This window comes from Magnolia sinica, chromosome 2 (genome assembly GCF_029962835.1).
Source record: "Magnolia sinica isolate HGM2019 chromosome 2, MsV1, whole genome shotgun sequence".
NCBI lineage: Eukaryota > Viridiplantae > Streptophyta > Magnoliopsida > Magnoliales > Magnoliaceae > Magnolia > Magnolia sinica.
This window is the reverse complement of record NC_080574.1, coordinates 100,579,046-100,595,799: the sequence shown is the minus strand read 5'-3', so window position 1 is coordinate 100,595,799 and position 16,754 is coordinate 100,579,046. Positions and strand designations below refer to the sequence as shown.

Here is a 16,754-nt window from a genome sequence, read left to right as displayed (position 1 = left end):
AACCTTGAAGATTATCGGACCACCACCATTGTTTTCTTATGGTACGAGCCACACAAATTTTGGATGTCCTAAATTTTGCACCCCGAGCCCAAAGTGGCCTTCCAAACCAAATGCACGGGGTGGATACAACACATCACTATCGGGTCCACAATCTCATGGCCCAAGATGGTCTCCAATGTCTAGAAACTGCACTCGGTTTCCAACGCTGGAATCGAAATTTAATTTAATTTAATTTAATTTTTGAATGGGTCCCATGATGATCTGAGCCATGGGTGAGATGAGTAATCCTCACGTAAGGGGTAAACCCAAAAATCTCCTTGATTATCTAAGCTACGGGGGAATGCGGGCCTTGCCCATGCCTACTTTGCATCATCAGCATCATTCACAACATTCGCATTAATTACATCATTTGCATTGTATTTCTGATTTTTATGCTTTGCTTGTCTATTATTTTAATTGTATCGTGCACAAACCATGAGGGGTTCACTCACTGGGCCTGGCCAGTTGACGATGTATTGATAGAAAAACCGTACAAATGGAATTGAAGCAGATACAATGACTAAAAAGTAAGAACATGGGGCCAAATTAGTGGATGGTCCACAGGAACAATGGCCATATTTAACCGAAGACGAGCTTATAATGTTGGATCAGTAGAATGATTAAATGGGACATGTGTTTCTTATAATTATTCTCATTTCTGTTTCGAAATGGCTTCTTATTTATATTTTATAATTTTTGAATACCTTGATGATTCTGAACACTGACTTAATAAAAGTCTTAAATGAGTGGATAGAAATATGTTAGTATTCTTGATTATTATGGATGTGTGGTGGTGAATGTTTGTGAATGGATTAATGGTTGATATGAGTGTATTGATGGAAGTTAATGAGAACGTAGAATTCAGATTATGTTGTGCCTCTATTAAAATGATGTGACTCACTGATTTAAGTGCACTGAATGTACGAGTCATGGACCGTAACTCGGGTCTGAGGGTACACACTCGGTATCTGAATTGTGGGGCATGATAGAATGGTATCAGAGCGAGGCTTTTTGTAAAACCTAGTGTGACCTATAGGTTATGTGGCCTATTTATTTACATAATTGGTAGGCCCCCTTGAAATTAGAAACATAACGCTTGGGATTTTCTATTGGAAAGTTGCGTGAAATAATGAATGTAGAAACAAAAATTAGGGTTTCATATTCGTTGATATGTAAAAAAAAAAAAAAAAAAAAAGACCTTAGAAGCTAAGTAGGATGTTCCCTGCACTCTAATTTGAGTATATTCTGTGTTGAGATGGGTTAGTTTAAACTATAATGAATTTTTAAGATATTTAGTCCACAAAGTCTTGTTGGACAACAATGGGCAGCAAGAATCACCCAACTTGTAAAATTTGTAACTATAAAGGTACTACTCCGGTCAAGGTGATTCAAAAGCCTGATCGAAGATAGACTAGTCTAAATTAAAATAAAAATAATTAGAAAATTCGAATATGATAGTCACTATGCTGATTCGGGGAGTTAGTACAAGCTGGTCAAAATTTATCAAATTCTAGACAGGTCTAACTGCAAGAATTAAAAAAATAAAATAAAATTGTGGTTGGAAGATTGAGTTAAAATTTTACAAAGAGACTATATACTTGTAATAGGATCCCAGAAAAATTTTAGATTTAATTTAAAGTCCCTAAGTATATTAAACAGTGATTATAACCACATCCAACAAACATAAATTGAATCTGCCCAAAACTGGTGTCCTGTCGGTTTAACTGACAGTGTCTTTCATTTTGATAATTACTTTTGGTTAAAATAACAATTTTATTTGTAGTACTTTATTTGGACATTTGTTATTTTAAAGTGAAAAGTTAAAAGTTAAAAATCCATAATCACTACTAAATTCCAAAATTCCTTTCTTATAGGAAAACCATGGCCCCTAATAAGACACGTAGCATCCGTGACTTAATCCCTTCTACTAACGCTACCCTTCCTCGTGACCCAGTGGTGGACACTACTATTTTGGAAGAAGATGAAATGACAAATACAGAACATGATGAGAATGTAGTCGAAGGGGACGAGGTTGAAGAGGGACCGCAGAATCCTGTACCTCCACCTGCAACAGATCAAGGTGGGGCTTGAGCAAGCACCCAATTGCCTTTGTCCTCATCTGCAATGCGTGCCAATTTCGACGGACCCAACACGCAGTCGTGGGATGTGGCATTTGGATTAGTAAATCAAATGCCCGCCATGTTGAAGCAACAACAGGAACAATTTGTAATTCAATGGAACATGTTGGCCAATTTGAACGAAGCACCTCAAGCTCATCATCAGGCATCACCAGTTGGGATTGAGTAGACACGTGAAGTGGATTTGATTGAGAAATTCATAAAGCTATGGCCATCGTTGTTCAAAGGTACTGTAGATCCTTAGGTGGTAGAAGATTGGTTGAAGCAAGTCGAGAAGATATTATAAGCGATGAATTGCCCTGATGCTGAGAATGTACAATTGGTGTCTTTTATGCTTCAAAGAGAAGTAGATGTTTGGTGGAGATCGGCTAAAAGGATGGTCACAACTGACTGTGTGTGGACTTGAGAGAATTTTAAGGTAAATTCAATGAGAAATACTTCCCTAAGGCCTATTGTAATCAAAAGATGGCTGAATTTTTGAAACTGGAGCAGGGATTGATGATAGTGACACAATATGAGGCGAAATTTGTTGAATTATCAAGATATTCCGAAGATGATGGAAGATGAGGAATACAAAATCACGAAATTCACTGAGGGCCTTTGTCAAAATATTAGAACCAAGTTCTGTTGTGAAGATATTAAAAAGTATTCTAAAATTGTTGACAAGGCTCTTCGGGCTGAAAGAGATAGTGAGCGGTTCTTGAAGTCTCTAGTACATATAAAAGAGATAGGAAGTCAGATCAGGCCAGCAACAGCTGTTAGAGAAGAGGCTGCGAACTAGTGGTTAGTTTCAAGCACATAGTAGTCAGGATCAATTCTTTTCGGTGAACTGTTAATATTGCCGGAAGTACGAAAACAAAGCACATTTTTGCAGAACCCGACTTGGGGATATTGGCTAGATCCAACCATTTCAACAGATTCCCCCTCGATTGCTACTTCCTGCACCGTCTGAGCAGTCTGGGCAGTCTTCACAGGCATTTCTACCATTTCTTTCTTATCCGTAGGCATCACGATCCTTGCCTCCCCGACCACAACAATATCAACAGAATCAGCGTCAGCAAGCAGCTCGACCTCTAGTATCTCAGAACCAAGGAGGACAACCCTTCAGGCAAAAGCCGTCTCAAGCCAAACTAGATGCTATAACACTTGTCAAAGAACCAGAAGTAGATAACAATGTTACAGAAGGTACAATTGATGTAATCGATAAACCTATTGCTATATTACTTGATTCTGGAGCCACCATATTATTTATTGCAAAGTGTCGTACTGAAACAACTAGGGTTGAAACCTATCAACCTTAGTAAAGTAATTACCGTAGAATCACCAACAGGGAAAACGGTTACCTTGAACAAAATATGCAAGTCCTGTGAAATCAATATATGCAGTATTATAATGCCAATTGATGTAGTGGTTATGGAAATGAAAGGATATGACGTCATTCTAGGAACGGATTGGCTCATCGCTAACCATGCTAAGATTGACTGTTGTGCTTAGACCACCACATTTTCTATTCTTGGAAAAGAATCTTTTCAAGTCCTGGGAGTACAGAAAGATAATAATGTGGAGCATATTATGGTGCTGAAGGAAGAGGAGTCGCTAGAGTTGAGCATGGAACAAATCCCTTTTGTGAGAGATTATCCTGAAGTTTTTCAGGATAAACCTGGATTACTGCCCTGACGAGATGTAGACTTCAGTATTGATCTGTTGCAAGGCACTGCCCTAATATCGATGTAGCTGTATTGAATGCTGCCAGTTGAGCTAAAGGAATTGAAGGAACAATTGGAAGGATTGAAGAACCAGGGTTTCATCAGGCCCAGTACTTCATTATGGGTTCACATGTAAGTATGGCAATATGTGTTTATGCATAGACTATTGTCGGCTGAATGAAGTGACGATTAAGAACAAGTATCCCCTACCACGTGTTGGCGATTTATTGGATCGGTTGAAAGGAGCATATTATTTCTTAAAGATTGGTTTAAGATCAAGATATCACTAATTGCATATTAAGGAGTCAGATATTTATAAGACGGCCTTCAGGACATGCTATGGGCACTACGAATTTTTGGTTATGCTCTTTTGGCTGACCAATGCCCCAGTTGTGTTCATGGACTTGATGAATAGAGTATTTCAGCCATATCTTGATCAATTTGTCATCGTGTTTATTGATGATATACTAATCTATTCGAAGACCAGTGAAGATCATGAGACACATTTGAGAACAACGCTACAGACTCTAAAGGACAATCAACTATCTGCCAAATTCTTCAAGTGTGAATTCTGGAAGCAGTGTTAAATTTCTAGGGCATGTAATCACAAAGGATGGTGTTGCGGTTGATACAACCAAGATTGAAGCAGTGATGAAGTGGGAGCAGCCCAAGAGTGTAACTGAAGTTAGGAGTTTTCTGAGACTCGCTGGGTACTTCATGAGGTTTATCAAGGACTTCTCTAAAATTTCCGGCACACTAACAAGTCTGACTCGGAAGGGTGTGCCTTCTAAATGGATTGATAAATGCAAAAAAGTGTTTGTTAATTTGAAGAAGTTTTTAACCCCTACTCCTGTTCTCACTTTTCCAAAGGAGGGAGTAAAATTTGTCATATATATTGACACATTGATTCTGGGCCTTGGTTGTGTACTTATGCAAGAAGATGAGGTGATTCTGTATGCGGAAGGCAACCGAAGAATCATGAGCGCAATTATCCGACTCACCATTTGGAATAGGACACAATCGTGTTCGCTTTAAAGATTTTGTGACAATATTTGTATGGCGAAAGGTTTGATCTTTTCACAGATCACAATAGTCTTCGATATTTGTTCTCCCAGGAAGATCTGAATATGAGGCAACGAAGATGGGTCGAATTCCTGAAAGATTATGATTTTGAGCTATTATATCATCTAGGTAAGGCAAATCTTATGGCAGATGCCCTTAGAAGGAAGCAACATAAGCAACAAACCATAGCTAGCCTAATGGTTCAAGTGCGGTAAATGATGAACTATGTGAAGGACTTCGATGTTGAACTACAATTTCGATAACAACGTATTCGCTTATGTAACATAGTATTAAAGTAGGCATTAAAGGAAAGAATCATAGAAGCACAAGGAAATGACAAGTGGTTGGTGAAAATGGTGGCTAAGCACAAAGGTGATGAGGCATCCGTTTGGAAAGTGTGGGAAGATAAGGGAGTTCGGTATCACAATCGTCTTTGTGTGCCTAATGTTCCAGAACTGAAGGAAGACATTTTGGAGGAAGTGCATGCGATTGCTTGGAGTTCGTAGTTCCATTGTGTCAGATCGCGACCCTCGTTTTACTTCGCGATTCTGGACCAGTTTACCGGAGGTCATGGATACAACTTTAGACTAGCACAACTTATCATCCATATTCCAATGGACAAATTGAACATGTGAACCAAATACTTGAAGATTTGTTATGTGCATGCTTGAAGATTTCAAAGGTAGTTGGGACAATAACTTACATTTTGTTGAATTCGCTTATAACAACAGCTATCAAGAAATTATCGGTATGTCTCCATATGAAGCATTGTATGGACGCCCCTGCCATGCTCCTAACTGTTGGATTGAATTACGAGAGAAATGTTTGATTGGGCTAGATATTATCCAAGATGCTTCTGAGAAGGTGGAGCTCATTTGGAAACGGCTTCAAGCAGCTCAAAGTCGACAAAAGAGTTACGCGGATAACTGAAGAAGTGATTTGGAATTTTCAGTGGGGGATCATGTATTCCCGAAAGTCTCGCCAATGAAGGGTTTGATGCGATTCGATACAAAGGGAAAGCTTGGCCCTCGGTTTATTGGACCTTTTGATGTGTTAGATCGAGTGGGAGCTGTAGCATATAGACTTGCATTGCTGCCATAGCTGTCAGGTGTTCGCAATGTCTTCCATGTTTCAATGCTAAGGAAGTACGAAAGAGACGCTTTATATATCGTCGATTGGCAAGATCTTGAGCTTTAGGAAGATACATCTTACGTGGAAAAGCCAGTTTGCATTTTAGACCGTTAGGAGCATGTGTTAAGAACCAAGACGGTATCATTAGTCAAGTTGTTGTGGAATCATGGTGGAGCTGATGAAGCATCGTGGGAGCAGGAAGCTGAAATGCGCGAGAAGTATCCTTACTTGTTTGAAGAATATTTCGGGTAAATTTCGAGGATGAAAATTTTCTTTTAGGGGGGTAGAATGTAACAACCCCTTTTTTTTTTCCCAAGCAATCCCTCCAATCCTGCTTTCTCCAACATTTTGCTTAGATCTCCAAGCATGACTGCGGGGAAGAATGAGGAGAGTGGGTACTCTTGACACAACCATCTCGAGCTCGTGAATATGGAAATGTAGCCAAACTAACACACTCCTAAATCCACCTTTTCCACCTAACCCTGCATCCTAATCTCTCAAGCATATTATCCGGTAATTTCCAATCCATGTGATCATATGCTTTTTGCAAGTTGAGTTCACATATCTCCAACAGTTCCTTGTCTGTATCTTGGAACTATGCACTCATGTACAACAAGCACCCCATCCAGAATCTTCCTACCATTAATAGTCCCCTTACATCCCCAAGATGACTTACCAAGAACTTTCCAGAATTTCATTGCCAGGATTTTGATCAGTATTTTAAAAGGGCCACCAATTAAGCTGATGGGCCTAACGTCCTTAAGACTCTCAGCTCCCTCAATCTCAGGGATGGGAGCAATAAAAGAAGCTGCCATCTTGCTGGAAAAACAGGCTATGGGTAGGAATTGCGAAGTGAATGCCATCAAATAATCTTTAACCTGTTCCCAAAAGATATGAAAAAAAAAAAAAAAACACAATAGGGAGTTCCAATTCGGATTGGGCACCTTGTCTCTGCCCAATGAAAAGACAGCCATCTTAACTTCCTTGTTGACTGATGCTTCTGTCTCTTCTGCTTCTGGATATTTTCTCAGAAGCAAGGTGGTCCAACTTAGGCCGAACTCACCTCTCATCCTATTGATGATTAGAATCAAAACCCACCACTGAATCACATAAAACCTCCTTATTGTCAATCATCTCCCTATTGACAATAAGACTGAATCTGATTGCTTCTACATCAAGGCATGCAATCCCACGAAGAACTGCATATTATTGCACCTCAATGTGTTTCCCTTTGAGCTATTAGGTCCATTTTCAGCTTATCTTATCACAGCCTGATTGATAAAAGACTTAACTTCATATGACTGTATGCACACTTTGCATTAACATACTTTGTTATTGAGGGTCTTTTTGTTGTTGTTCTTCTTCTATTTCTTCTTTTTTCTTTTACATATTCGAGGAACTTGTGGAGGGAAATTAGTAGTATAATGTTTTGTTGCTACTGCATTACTCTGCAGCTTACAATGAGGACTCGATGTGTGTTGGTTTCGCTCGCCTTGGAAGTGAAGATCAGAAGTTGGTTGCTGGTTCAATGAGAGAATTACTGGCAGTTGATTTTGGACCACCTTTGCATTGCCTTGTCATAGTAGGCAAGACCCATCCCTTGGAAGACGAGATGCTGGATTTCTACACCATCAAAACAGAAGCTTTGGAGCCAAAAGAGAAATGTACTACCTGATCTGGGCTCTGTAAGAGGAACCCGAAAGGAGCCTGCCTCCACTCTTTACAGGTCAGGAAATGTCTAAAACGCCCAGTTCAAGAATTTCCACTGTATGCTTGGGTTTTCAGTTCTAAAGTGGGCCCATGGTTCAGTAATCCAATTGATGATATGATGGTGCCGCTTGGATGGCTCATGCACATGAATCCCAGATTGGAAGATCCTCACCATAGAATCTTTGGCCATTTTTTCATTGAATGTGGACTGTTGCTGCATTTCTTAATAACCATCAATTTTCCGACCACCAATTGAAGTGTTAGGAGGATCTCATTGGGAGAGTTTTGGTGGATGTGTCTTCCAGTGTGGGGCCAATCACATTAATGGATTAGATTAGTGAACCATGGGACCCACTTGCGGAAACTGAAAACCCAAGCTTCGTGTAGATGCTTTGGACCAAGGAATTGTATAATACCACCTTAGGATCATCCTATGACTTCTGACACTCAAACTCACATCCTCTGTACAAACAGGAAACAAGCAACATAAAAAGAGACTGCAAAAGCTAGAAGCATGACTGCATGCTCACAAAGAAATGAGCTAAATTTTTTTTGGGTTGAGGGGAAAAAAGGGAAGCAAATGAAGCCTAGAAGGACCATTTTCAGCCAGTGATTGAAGAACAGACATAATCACTCCTATTCTTTGATACCATTGTCCATGACTTCTTATGTTAGCTGGTGCTTCAATTACCACATTCTAGGATAGATAATTTAAAGTTTATATTTTGCATTCAGTTTAAATTATCTTAGAAGCATGATGTATAATTAAAAGAAGTCATTAAGGGGGTGTTTGGATTGTAAGTTACTTAAGATAAGCTACTTATGCCTCAATTAACTTATCTTGGTTTCTACTTATTAAGCTAAAGCAATCGAGTAACTTTTTAGTAAAAAAGGTTACTCATAATTGATCATAAACCAAACTTATCTCAAATAAGTTACTTATCTACTGCTGTAAGTAGAAAAAACTAGTATCCAAACAGGCCCTAAATATCAGAAGGAACAATGACGATCAGGGGCAGCAAAGAGGCCCAATTGAGCGGGGTGTAGATGGACGTTTGATTGATTGTACTATGCAGAAAGTGTTTGCCATGGGGCCACTTTGAAAGAGATTGTACTGAGTTGAAGAACCCTGATTCTGATGTGCAGACATGCACCTTTAAATATGACAATAGTTATATCTGATGCCTCTGCCTTTCTATTTTCAGTTGGTTTCCTTGACATTAATACTCATCTACATCCTCACAAATGAATGGATATGATTAATCATTTTATCATTTTCTTTTGTTGTGAATTCCAAGTTCCTATCTATAATGTCTGCATTTTTTTTTTTCAGTTTTTCCAGTATTTTCTGTACTTTTTCAGATTTGAAAAATTGAATGTATTGTTTTATTTTGTGCAATAAATATTATGAACTTTGGTTACCAGATGTAGTAGGTCAGAAAAGGTTTCTTAGGTTGCATTTGGATGCACATGAAATGAATTGTGAACATTCAGTTTAATGAAGAGGAAAAATGAAAATGAATGATATTTTCTTAGCACTACCGAGTAAAGTGGACCTCAAGTAAGAAATATTGAAGCTCTGGGAATCGCCAGGGGATATTGCTGAGATAATGCTGAATAGAGAAGAATGGGATGCCTGGCTTGAAGCTGAAGGCCGGATTCGAGAACCCAACAAGGTCATTCTTGACGGTCCTTCCGGCTGCAGCCTGGTGATAGCCTACATAGATTTGGGTCAATGGCATATGGAATTTTGCAACATGGAGGATGACGGGCAACAAGAATCGGAGTGGGAGAAGCTCTCTCCACTTCAATGGTGGTCATGGAGGAATCCTCGGTAATGCTCCGACCATTTTGAAGGCTACAATCTCGGGAGATAGGAGGTCGAAAGATGGGTGGGTCGTCATCAATAGAAGGAAATCAAGAAGGAAGCTCGGGTCCTCAACAAACCTCCGCTTTCGAAATTTGCTTCATTTCCCATGCTATTCGTCTCCAAAATTCCTATTGATTGGGAACAAATATATGTTGAATCCAGTCTTCAGGAAATCGGGGGAAATCAGAGATTGTCTTGCCCTAAAGTGAAGGAACAACGATTCAAAATAGTGTCTGTATGGTAAGGCCTTAGTGAGGATATCAGCAACTTGTGACTTGGACTGAACATAAGATGTGGTAATTTCCTTGGAAGTGATCTTCTCTCATATGAAATGGAAGTCGACTTCTATATGCTTAGTCGTCTCATGGAAGACTGGATTATTTGTGATGTGGGCCGCTGCTTATTATTACAATAATGTATCATAGGACCACTTGAAAATAACTGAAAATAACTGAAGCTCCTGTAATAAGGACTTGAGCCATAGCAGCTCATAAATGGCATAACCCATGGTTCTGTACTCAGCCTCTGCGCTAGAACGACCCATCGTTGCTTCTTACTCTTCCAAGTGACTAAATATTCCCTAACAAAGTACACTATTCCAAAGTGGATTACCTATCTGTGGTAAAACCTACCCAATCAGCATCAGAAAATGGCTCTATTTGAAGATGACCTTTAGCTCTATATAAGATCTCCTTCTTGGCTAGATGCTTTCTTCAGATATCTAAGAACCTAAGAACTGCCTCCCAATGCAGAATTCTCAGTTGGTGCACGTATCTACTCACAATGCTGATGGCGAATGCAATATTTTGTCGAGTGATTGTAAGATATATTAGCTTGCTAACCATCCTTCTATATCTACCTAGGTCGTCAAACAACTGTCTTTGGTCATCCAATAACTTCTCACTAGTCTCCATAGGTGCATCAGAAAATCTACATCCAAGCATGCCCATCTCCTTCAACACATCAAGAACACACTTCCTTTGGAAAAGGTTAATGCCCAACTTTGATTTGGGGACCTCGATGCTCAAAAAATAGCAAAGCAGCTTCAAATCCTGAGTCTGAAAATGCTTCCGAAGAGCTTCTTGGGCTATGAGATGCTAGATGTGTCATTTCCTGTAATGGCAATGTCACTGACATATACAACCAATGCTATCATACTCTTATCATTGCGCTTCATGCAGACTGAGTGATTAACCTTACTTTGATAGAAGCCATAAATCAGCAACACCTTGCTGAACTTGTCAAACCACGCCCTTGGAGATGGGGAAGAGAGGCGAGGGTTCACGGGGGAGTCGGTGATAGTTGTATTTGAAGAGCGACTTAAGGCTCGCCAGTGATAGGGAAGAGAGGCGAGGGTTCATGGGGGAGTCCGTGATAGGTGTATTTGAAGAGCGACTTAAGGCAGGTGTATTTGAAGAGCGACTTAAGGCTCGCCAGTGATAGGGAAGAGAGGAGAGAGCCAGCTGGATCGATGACAGAAATGGATGGCCCTCCGCCAGCACGGTAGGCATCGGAAAACGGAGAAGATGGAGCTAGGGTTTTACCCTCTCTAATACCATGTCAACTTGTAATTTGGGGTTAATTGAGAGATTAGGGTTCAATAACACCCCTCTCTAATTTATATTAATAAACTAATAGGGTAAATACACGGTAGTCCGTAGGACCACCCAAGGTACAAAAGGTCCCACATCAACAAGCAACGGGAGACTAGATGAGAATAATACATTGTTAGATTTGGAGCACCTTGAAAGACTAGAAGATACCTACACGAGTTGGAGACTTGTAATGTAGTTTGAGGATCATCCATTACCGTTCATCTCTCACATGGAGTGGTCTGTTTCCTACATCTTAGTAGAGGCTGTGAACTCATGAAATTTCTGGTAGCGTCCACACAGGGATCTGTGATGCATGTGTGCATGAGTGGCCTCAGGACTCGGGCAATAGTGGGTAACAGGCCTATGCCCGACAAAATGGAAAAATGCAAGGTTTTGAACTAGTGAAAGGAGGTATCCTCTTTTGGGCTCTTTACTCTCCCTCTCTGGGCGTTGCTTTTATTGCTGTTATTTCAAAAGTAGTTGCTTCAGCTTCACAAACTTTTTTTCATCTCCGTTCACTCTTGACAATCTCCACAATTAGTTTGAGAAGAATTTTCATCATCACAACCCCTTCCATCCTCAATCCAACCATTCACAGATGTCCATTGGTTAGCAGACATCTTGGTCGACTGACAGTGGCCTTGTGCCAAATTCCATCACAAGCTGGGGCAGATTAAATGAGAGTTCTTAGTCTATTTTCTACTCATTTGCTCTTTTCACCATGATGCCTGGCTTTCGTTGTTCGCTCTCAACATATTAATTTTGAAATTGTTCTTCCATTCTCTGTCTGTGGTTGGTAGGTATATGATTTCTGGAGTTGTTTGGGATCTGCGGTCAAAGTAGCATTTCAAAATATCTAAGACTGTCCAAATGGTTAGTTGATTGAAGATGCTTTGATTCCTGTACTGATGAACTCACAATGTCCATGTACAGAAATCCTCAAAAACAGAACAATAAAAAATAAAAAATCTTTTTGAGTTTGTTGGTTGGTGTCCTCAATCCACAGCAGGATCTCCAGCCCCACATCAAGCTTCATGTTTGCAATGTTGGTGATTAGTAGGCTGCAGTGGCATCATACGATTGGATGGCTAAAAAATGTTTAGCCATCGGTTTCTCTGATGAACTGTGGCCTACCTGATGAGTGGACCAGCCTGATTTCTTTAGGTCAATGTCTCTAAAAAACATCGACAAAAAAAGAACCTTGGCCATCTATCTGTTTGATACTGCCTTGCCTGATTAGTGGATGGGCATGATTTCTTTTATGTTTGTTAATGGCATCTACATTGTAGGGCCTACCTGATGGTCACATGTCATGTTGCTATGTAGATGCACTGGGTTGTACATGCATGGAGATGGGTTAAGGCCCTATTTGGCTGTCACTTAAAAATGATTTCATCTCATTTCAGTTTGCAGAAATCAATGTATTAGATATCAGTCGATATTATTTTTAGGGTGGAGATCTACTAGTAAGATGGTGGTACCTGACAAATGTTGGGCTGACAATGGTGTTACCTGACAGATGTTGGGCACACATGCTCAGTACATGTTAGCCCACAGGTACAAAAATCGTACTGATCCATGAATCAGGTGGGACACATCACGGGAGGGAATGTCCACCGTTGATTTTCATGGATGGTCCACCTTGTGTATGTGAAATCTAGGACATTCAGACCCTTCATATTGTCTGCATGAAGGGTGAGGAGAAAATCAGGCTGCTTTGAAATTTTAGTGGGCAAGGGTGGGCATTCCCTCTCAATTGTTTCTCGTGTTTTGGCCCACTTAAGTGTTGGATAAGGCTAATTTATTTATTTTTATTTTATTTATTTATTTGTAGCTGCGGTTAATAATGAGGTGATGCATTTGGACAGGTTGGATGGCCCTCATCTATCATGTGGACCCCACATCTTCTTATTGTATATGGACCCGTGGGGCCCACTTGTGGGTAACAACTAGTGGGTGGGGTGGGTCTCATGTGAGTTTCCCTTCCATTCCTCTCTTTCAATTTTCTTTGAGAAATTAAAAAATTGAATTTAATTCAAAGAAAGAGATTGGTATAGGGAAGAGTGATTAGATGTGATAGGGTTAATTCAAACTCCTTTTATGTCATCTCCACTCCTGTAATCGTTAGGTGTATCGCTGGACTTGGCTGTGCATAGGTCTCCAATCTCGTGAACATACCGTTAAATACGGCAGGCTTACCCATCTAGTAGGTCTGTCAAGTGATTTCAAACCAACTTGCGATGGATCTATGATTTGCGTTTACGAACATTGAGCAACGAGGCCTTTTTTCCATTAAAATCTAAAATTTTATTATATATAATTTTATAATGCTTTTTTCATTTCATATATGGATCATCATCTGCCCCTTTCTTTAATTATTAAAACTCAATCACTAAATGTATTTGCAAATGAGAAAAGAAATAGAAAAGAAAACAGAAAAAGAAAAAGAAACTACCAACCAAAAGAAAAGGGAAACAGAAATATGGAAAAGGGGGCTGGTGCGCGTCGTAGCATTCTGTAGCCGGATTGTTGCAACAGTGGCTGCCTTCATGGCATCTCTCTCTCTCTCTCTCTCTCTCTCTCTCTCTCTCTCTAGCGTGCCCCTTCGTTTTCGGTGTAAACCTTGCAGCCATGGTTGCCTTAAATAAATCTAAGAGATGGATTTTCTTTACAAATCCAAGGGAAGAAGAAAATGAGAGGGAAATGGGCCTCAATTGGGTATTTGGTGGGTTTTGCTTTGATTCGGGTCTATTACATAAAGATCTCTACCACGTTCTGGCATTCATTAAGGGCTCCACTTTGAAAAAAAATCATGGATAGCATTAATCGTTGTTTATGCACTATGCATGCTATTTTATTTAATGTGGGCTAAACTCCGGCTCTAGCCCATTAATTCTAAATGTGGCATTTTAATGGTTTTCGAGGTACTGTTCATACGTCAATTTTCTGTTATAATACGAAGACTAACATAAATTCTCTATAGGCATTTGAACAAAGCAGGTAGGCCCCACATTTGTCGGTAACTTGGAATGGGCTCATACCGAAGCCTATTGTCTTTCTCTAGTCAGGATTGAGTGAATCTTGCTAGGGCATTTAATTGACCATTTGTGGGCTGATTTAGAATAATTAAGACTTGTGCTTCCAAGCTAAGTGGTTCCAACCATATAAACTATATACAAATGATTCAACTAATTGAGCTACTAGTTTATGATAGGAGATGTGAAATACAAATTGTGTGGGCTACAATTTAAGTGCACATCATACATTCTAATCATGCATCTATATGAATTAAATACATTCAATCATAAGAAAGAATAAACATGCATCCACATAAGCAACCACGTATAGTTGTTCTGCTACTTCCCTACTCTACTTCCAGCGAAGGCACTCTCCTCAAGAGTATCGGATTTTACTATCTTAGGAGTTTTAAATAGGTTCACCCCTAACCTTTACAAGCGTACAATCCCATCGGAGGCCTACATAAGGTCTTACAAACATATACTATCATCGGAGGCCCACCCAAGAACTTAACAAACATGCACTCTCGTTGGATGCATGCAAAAAGACTTTCATACGTACACTTTTATTGGAGGCCTATACAAGGACTTATTCGAGTTTGGGTCATAAACTTTATACTCAATCATACACAAGAAAAAAATATATAGACTCTAAATTAACAATCTTGTCGGATCGAGCCCCATTGATGGATCTATAATGGTTAGCGTCGATTGATCGAGTGATACTTCGATCAATTGAATTTAATTATATTTTCAAACAGAAAGTTTACTGGACATTTTAGGATCAATCGAACTTGTGCACATGGTTTATCTTTCTTTTGCACACGATCTAGCTAGTACAAACATGATGGCTAAGGATTTTTCTATATGGATCAAGTCATCTAAGGTAGGCTGTTTTGGACGTAAAGGAAATACACTAACTAATTCCTACATGAAGAAGTTGGATACACATGTTAGGGAGATAGAGCCTGAGTTCCAAGAGTTTAAGATTGATGCCAGTTGGTTACTTTAGTATAAGATGCCAGTTGGTTGCTCTATCAAGAATTATCTTTGAAAAATAGAGTAAATGATAAAAGACTTTAGGAATGTTATGTGCAATTGACATAGAATTACAAAATCATCATTATGCACCCATTTCTTTCTCGAGTCATGGGTCCCAATCAAAAGGGTTCCGAACTACATTGATTCTATCCCAATGTTCAAAGACTTTTGCGGAAACTTGGTACGTAAGGTTGGAATAAATACCATTTAGCCAGATGAAGCCTAAACTCTTGTAGTAGAATCCTGCAATAGGAAGGTTGTCAGGAGACAGTTGAAAGTTCATAAGAAGATGAAAAAGAATAACTAGAAATATAAGTCTGCGATACCTCATAATCCCGAGAAGGAAAAAGGAAAGAAAAAGCAAAAACCGTCCAATGTGATATTCTTTTTCTGTAAAAAAGCTGGCAATTATGCCCATCAATGCGCTAATAGAAAATGATAATGTTACTATTACCTAATACTTTGTTTGAAGGCATTTGTTTTAAAATACTTTTCATCGATACTTTATATAATGAGTAAATTTTATATTCAACTTCAATAAAGCAGGTGATATGAGATTACATAGTGTTATGGGCGAATTTGAACCGAGCCACATCGAGGTCAAACTTCGAGGCACCAATGACCAAAGCGTCGGATTGATAGCGTCCAACTCAAGGTGATTTCAAGGGCTCTTGCAGAATTACAACATCGACGTAAGACTCGGAAGAAGTTGTCACACATTAGACAAGTAGGATCTCGGAACGGTAGCAATGCATCCGAGCCAACCTGCCTCCGAGTCCTTTTGCGATAGTTCTCATGTCAACTCGGTATATAGATGAGACTGTCACACACCCATCCAGCATACCTCCGACCCGATCCTCTTAGCGCGTCAATAATCGGCTCATCTGTGGGCTTGGATTGCGCGAACAAAATCTGAGCCGCGAGTTCAGCTCGGACGATAGCTTAGTTAGCAATGACATTAATGGACAAAATCAAGTAACGCACGACATGAGTAATGCTTAGCGCACGATCTCCGGGTAACGGCCGATGACCGCACACGCATAGCTCTTGTGTAGTGGCGATGACCATGCCAAGATTATCAGACACGTTCAGCATGACCCTAAGGTATAAATATGAATCATTTCTATAGGAATAACTACGTAAGATCTAGTACTCTCACCCTACTCTACACTACTTAGACCTAGTTTCTTAGCCTGACTTTGGCATCGGAGGGTCCCTTGCTCTAGCTAGGGTCTCCTTTGTCTTCCATTTATGCAGGACTAGGGTTCACTCCAAGCACACGGAGCTCGGTGGAGGGCGATCTAGATTTTAACATCAAAATTTTGGCACCATCTGTGGGAAATTAAACAAAAAGATGAAAACGCTTTACCAGAAATGGCGAGAGGAAATACGAAAGCGCTCCCAGTAACGACTATGAAGCTTGAACCGAGCGGGCAACCTCACTC

At 39.8% G+C, this 16,754-nt stretch overlaps 1 protein-coding gene across 4 annotated transcripts in view; it reads left to right on the top strand.

The window, feature by feature from the left end:
* LOC131237309 (probable diphthine methyl ester synthase) overlaps nt 1-12,221 on the top strand; it is a 60,033-nt gene extending 47,812 nt beyond the window's left edge. For 2 of the 4 annotated variants that reach the window (XM_058235009.1, XM_058235010.1), the window contains exons 7-8: nt 7,531-7,802; nt 8,261-8,968. In XM_058235009.1, the coding sequence (XP_058090992.1) occupies nt 7,531-7,751 (221 nt within the window). In that variant the 3' untranslated portion in view covers nt 7,752-7,802; nt 8,261-8,968. Of the gene's footprint in view, nt 1-7,530; nt 7,804-8,260; nt 8,969-12,051 lie in introns of those variants that run through there. The other 2 variants (XM_058235011.1, XM_058235012.1) reach the window with 2 other exon arrangements.
* Nucleotides 12,222-16,754: the final 4,533 nt, after the last annotated feature.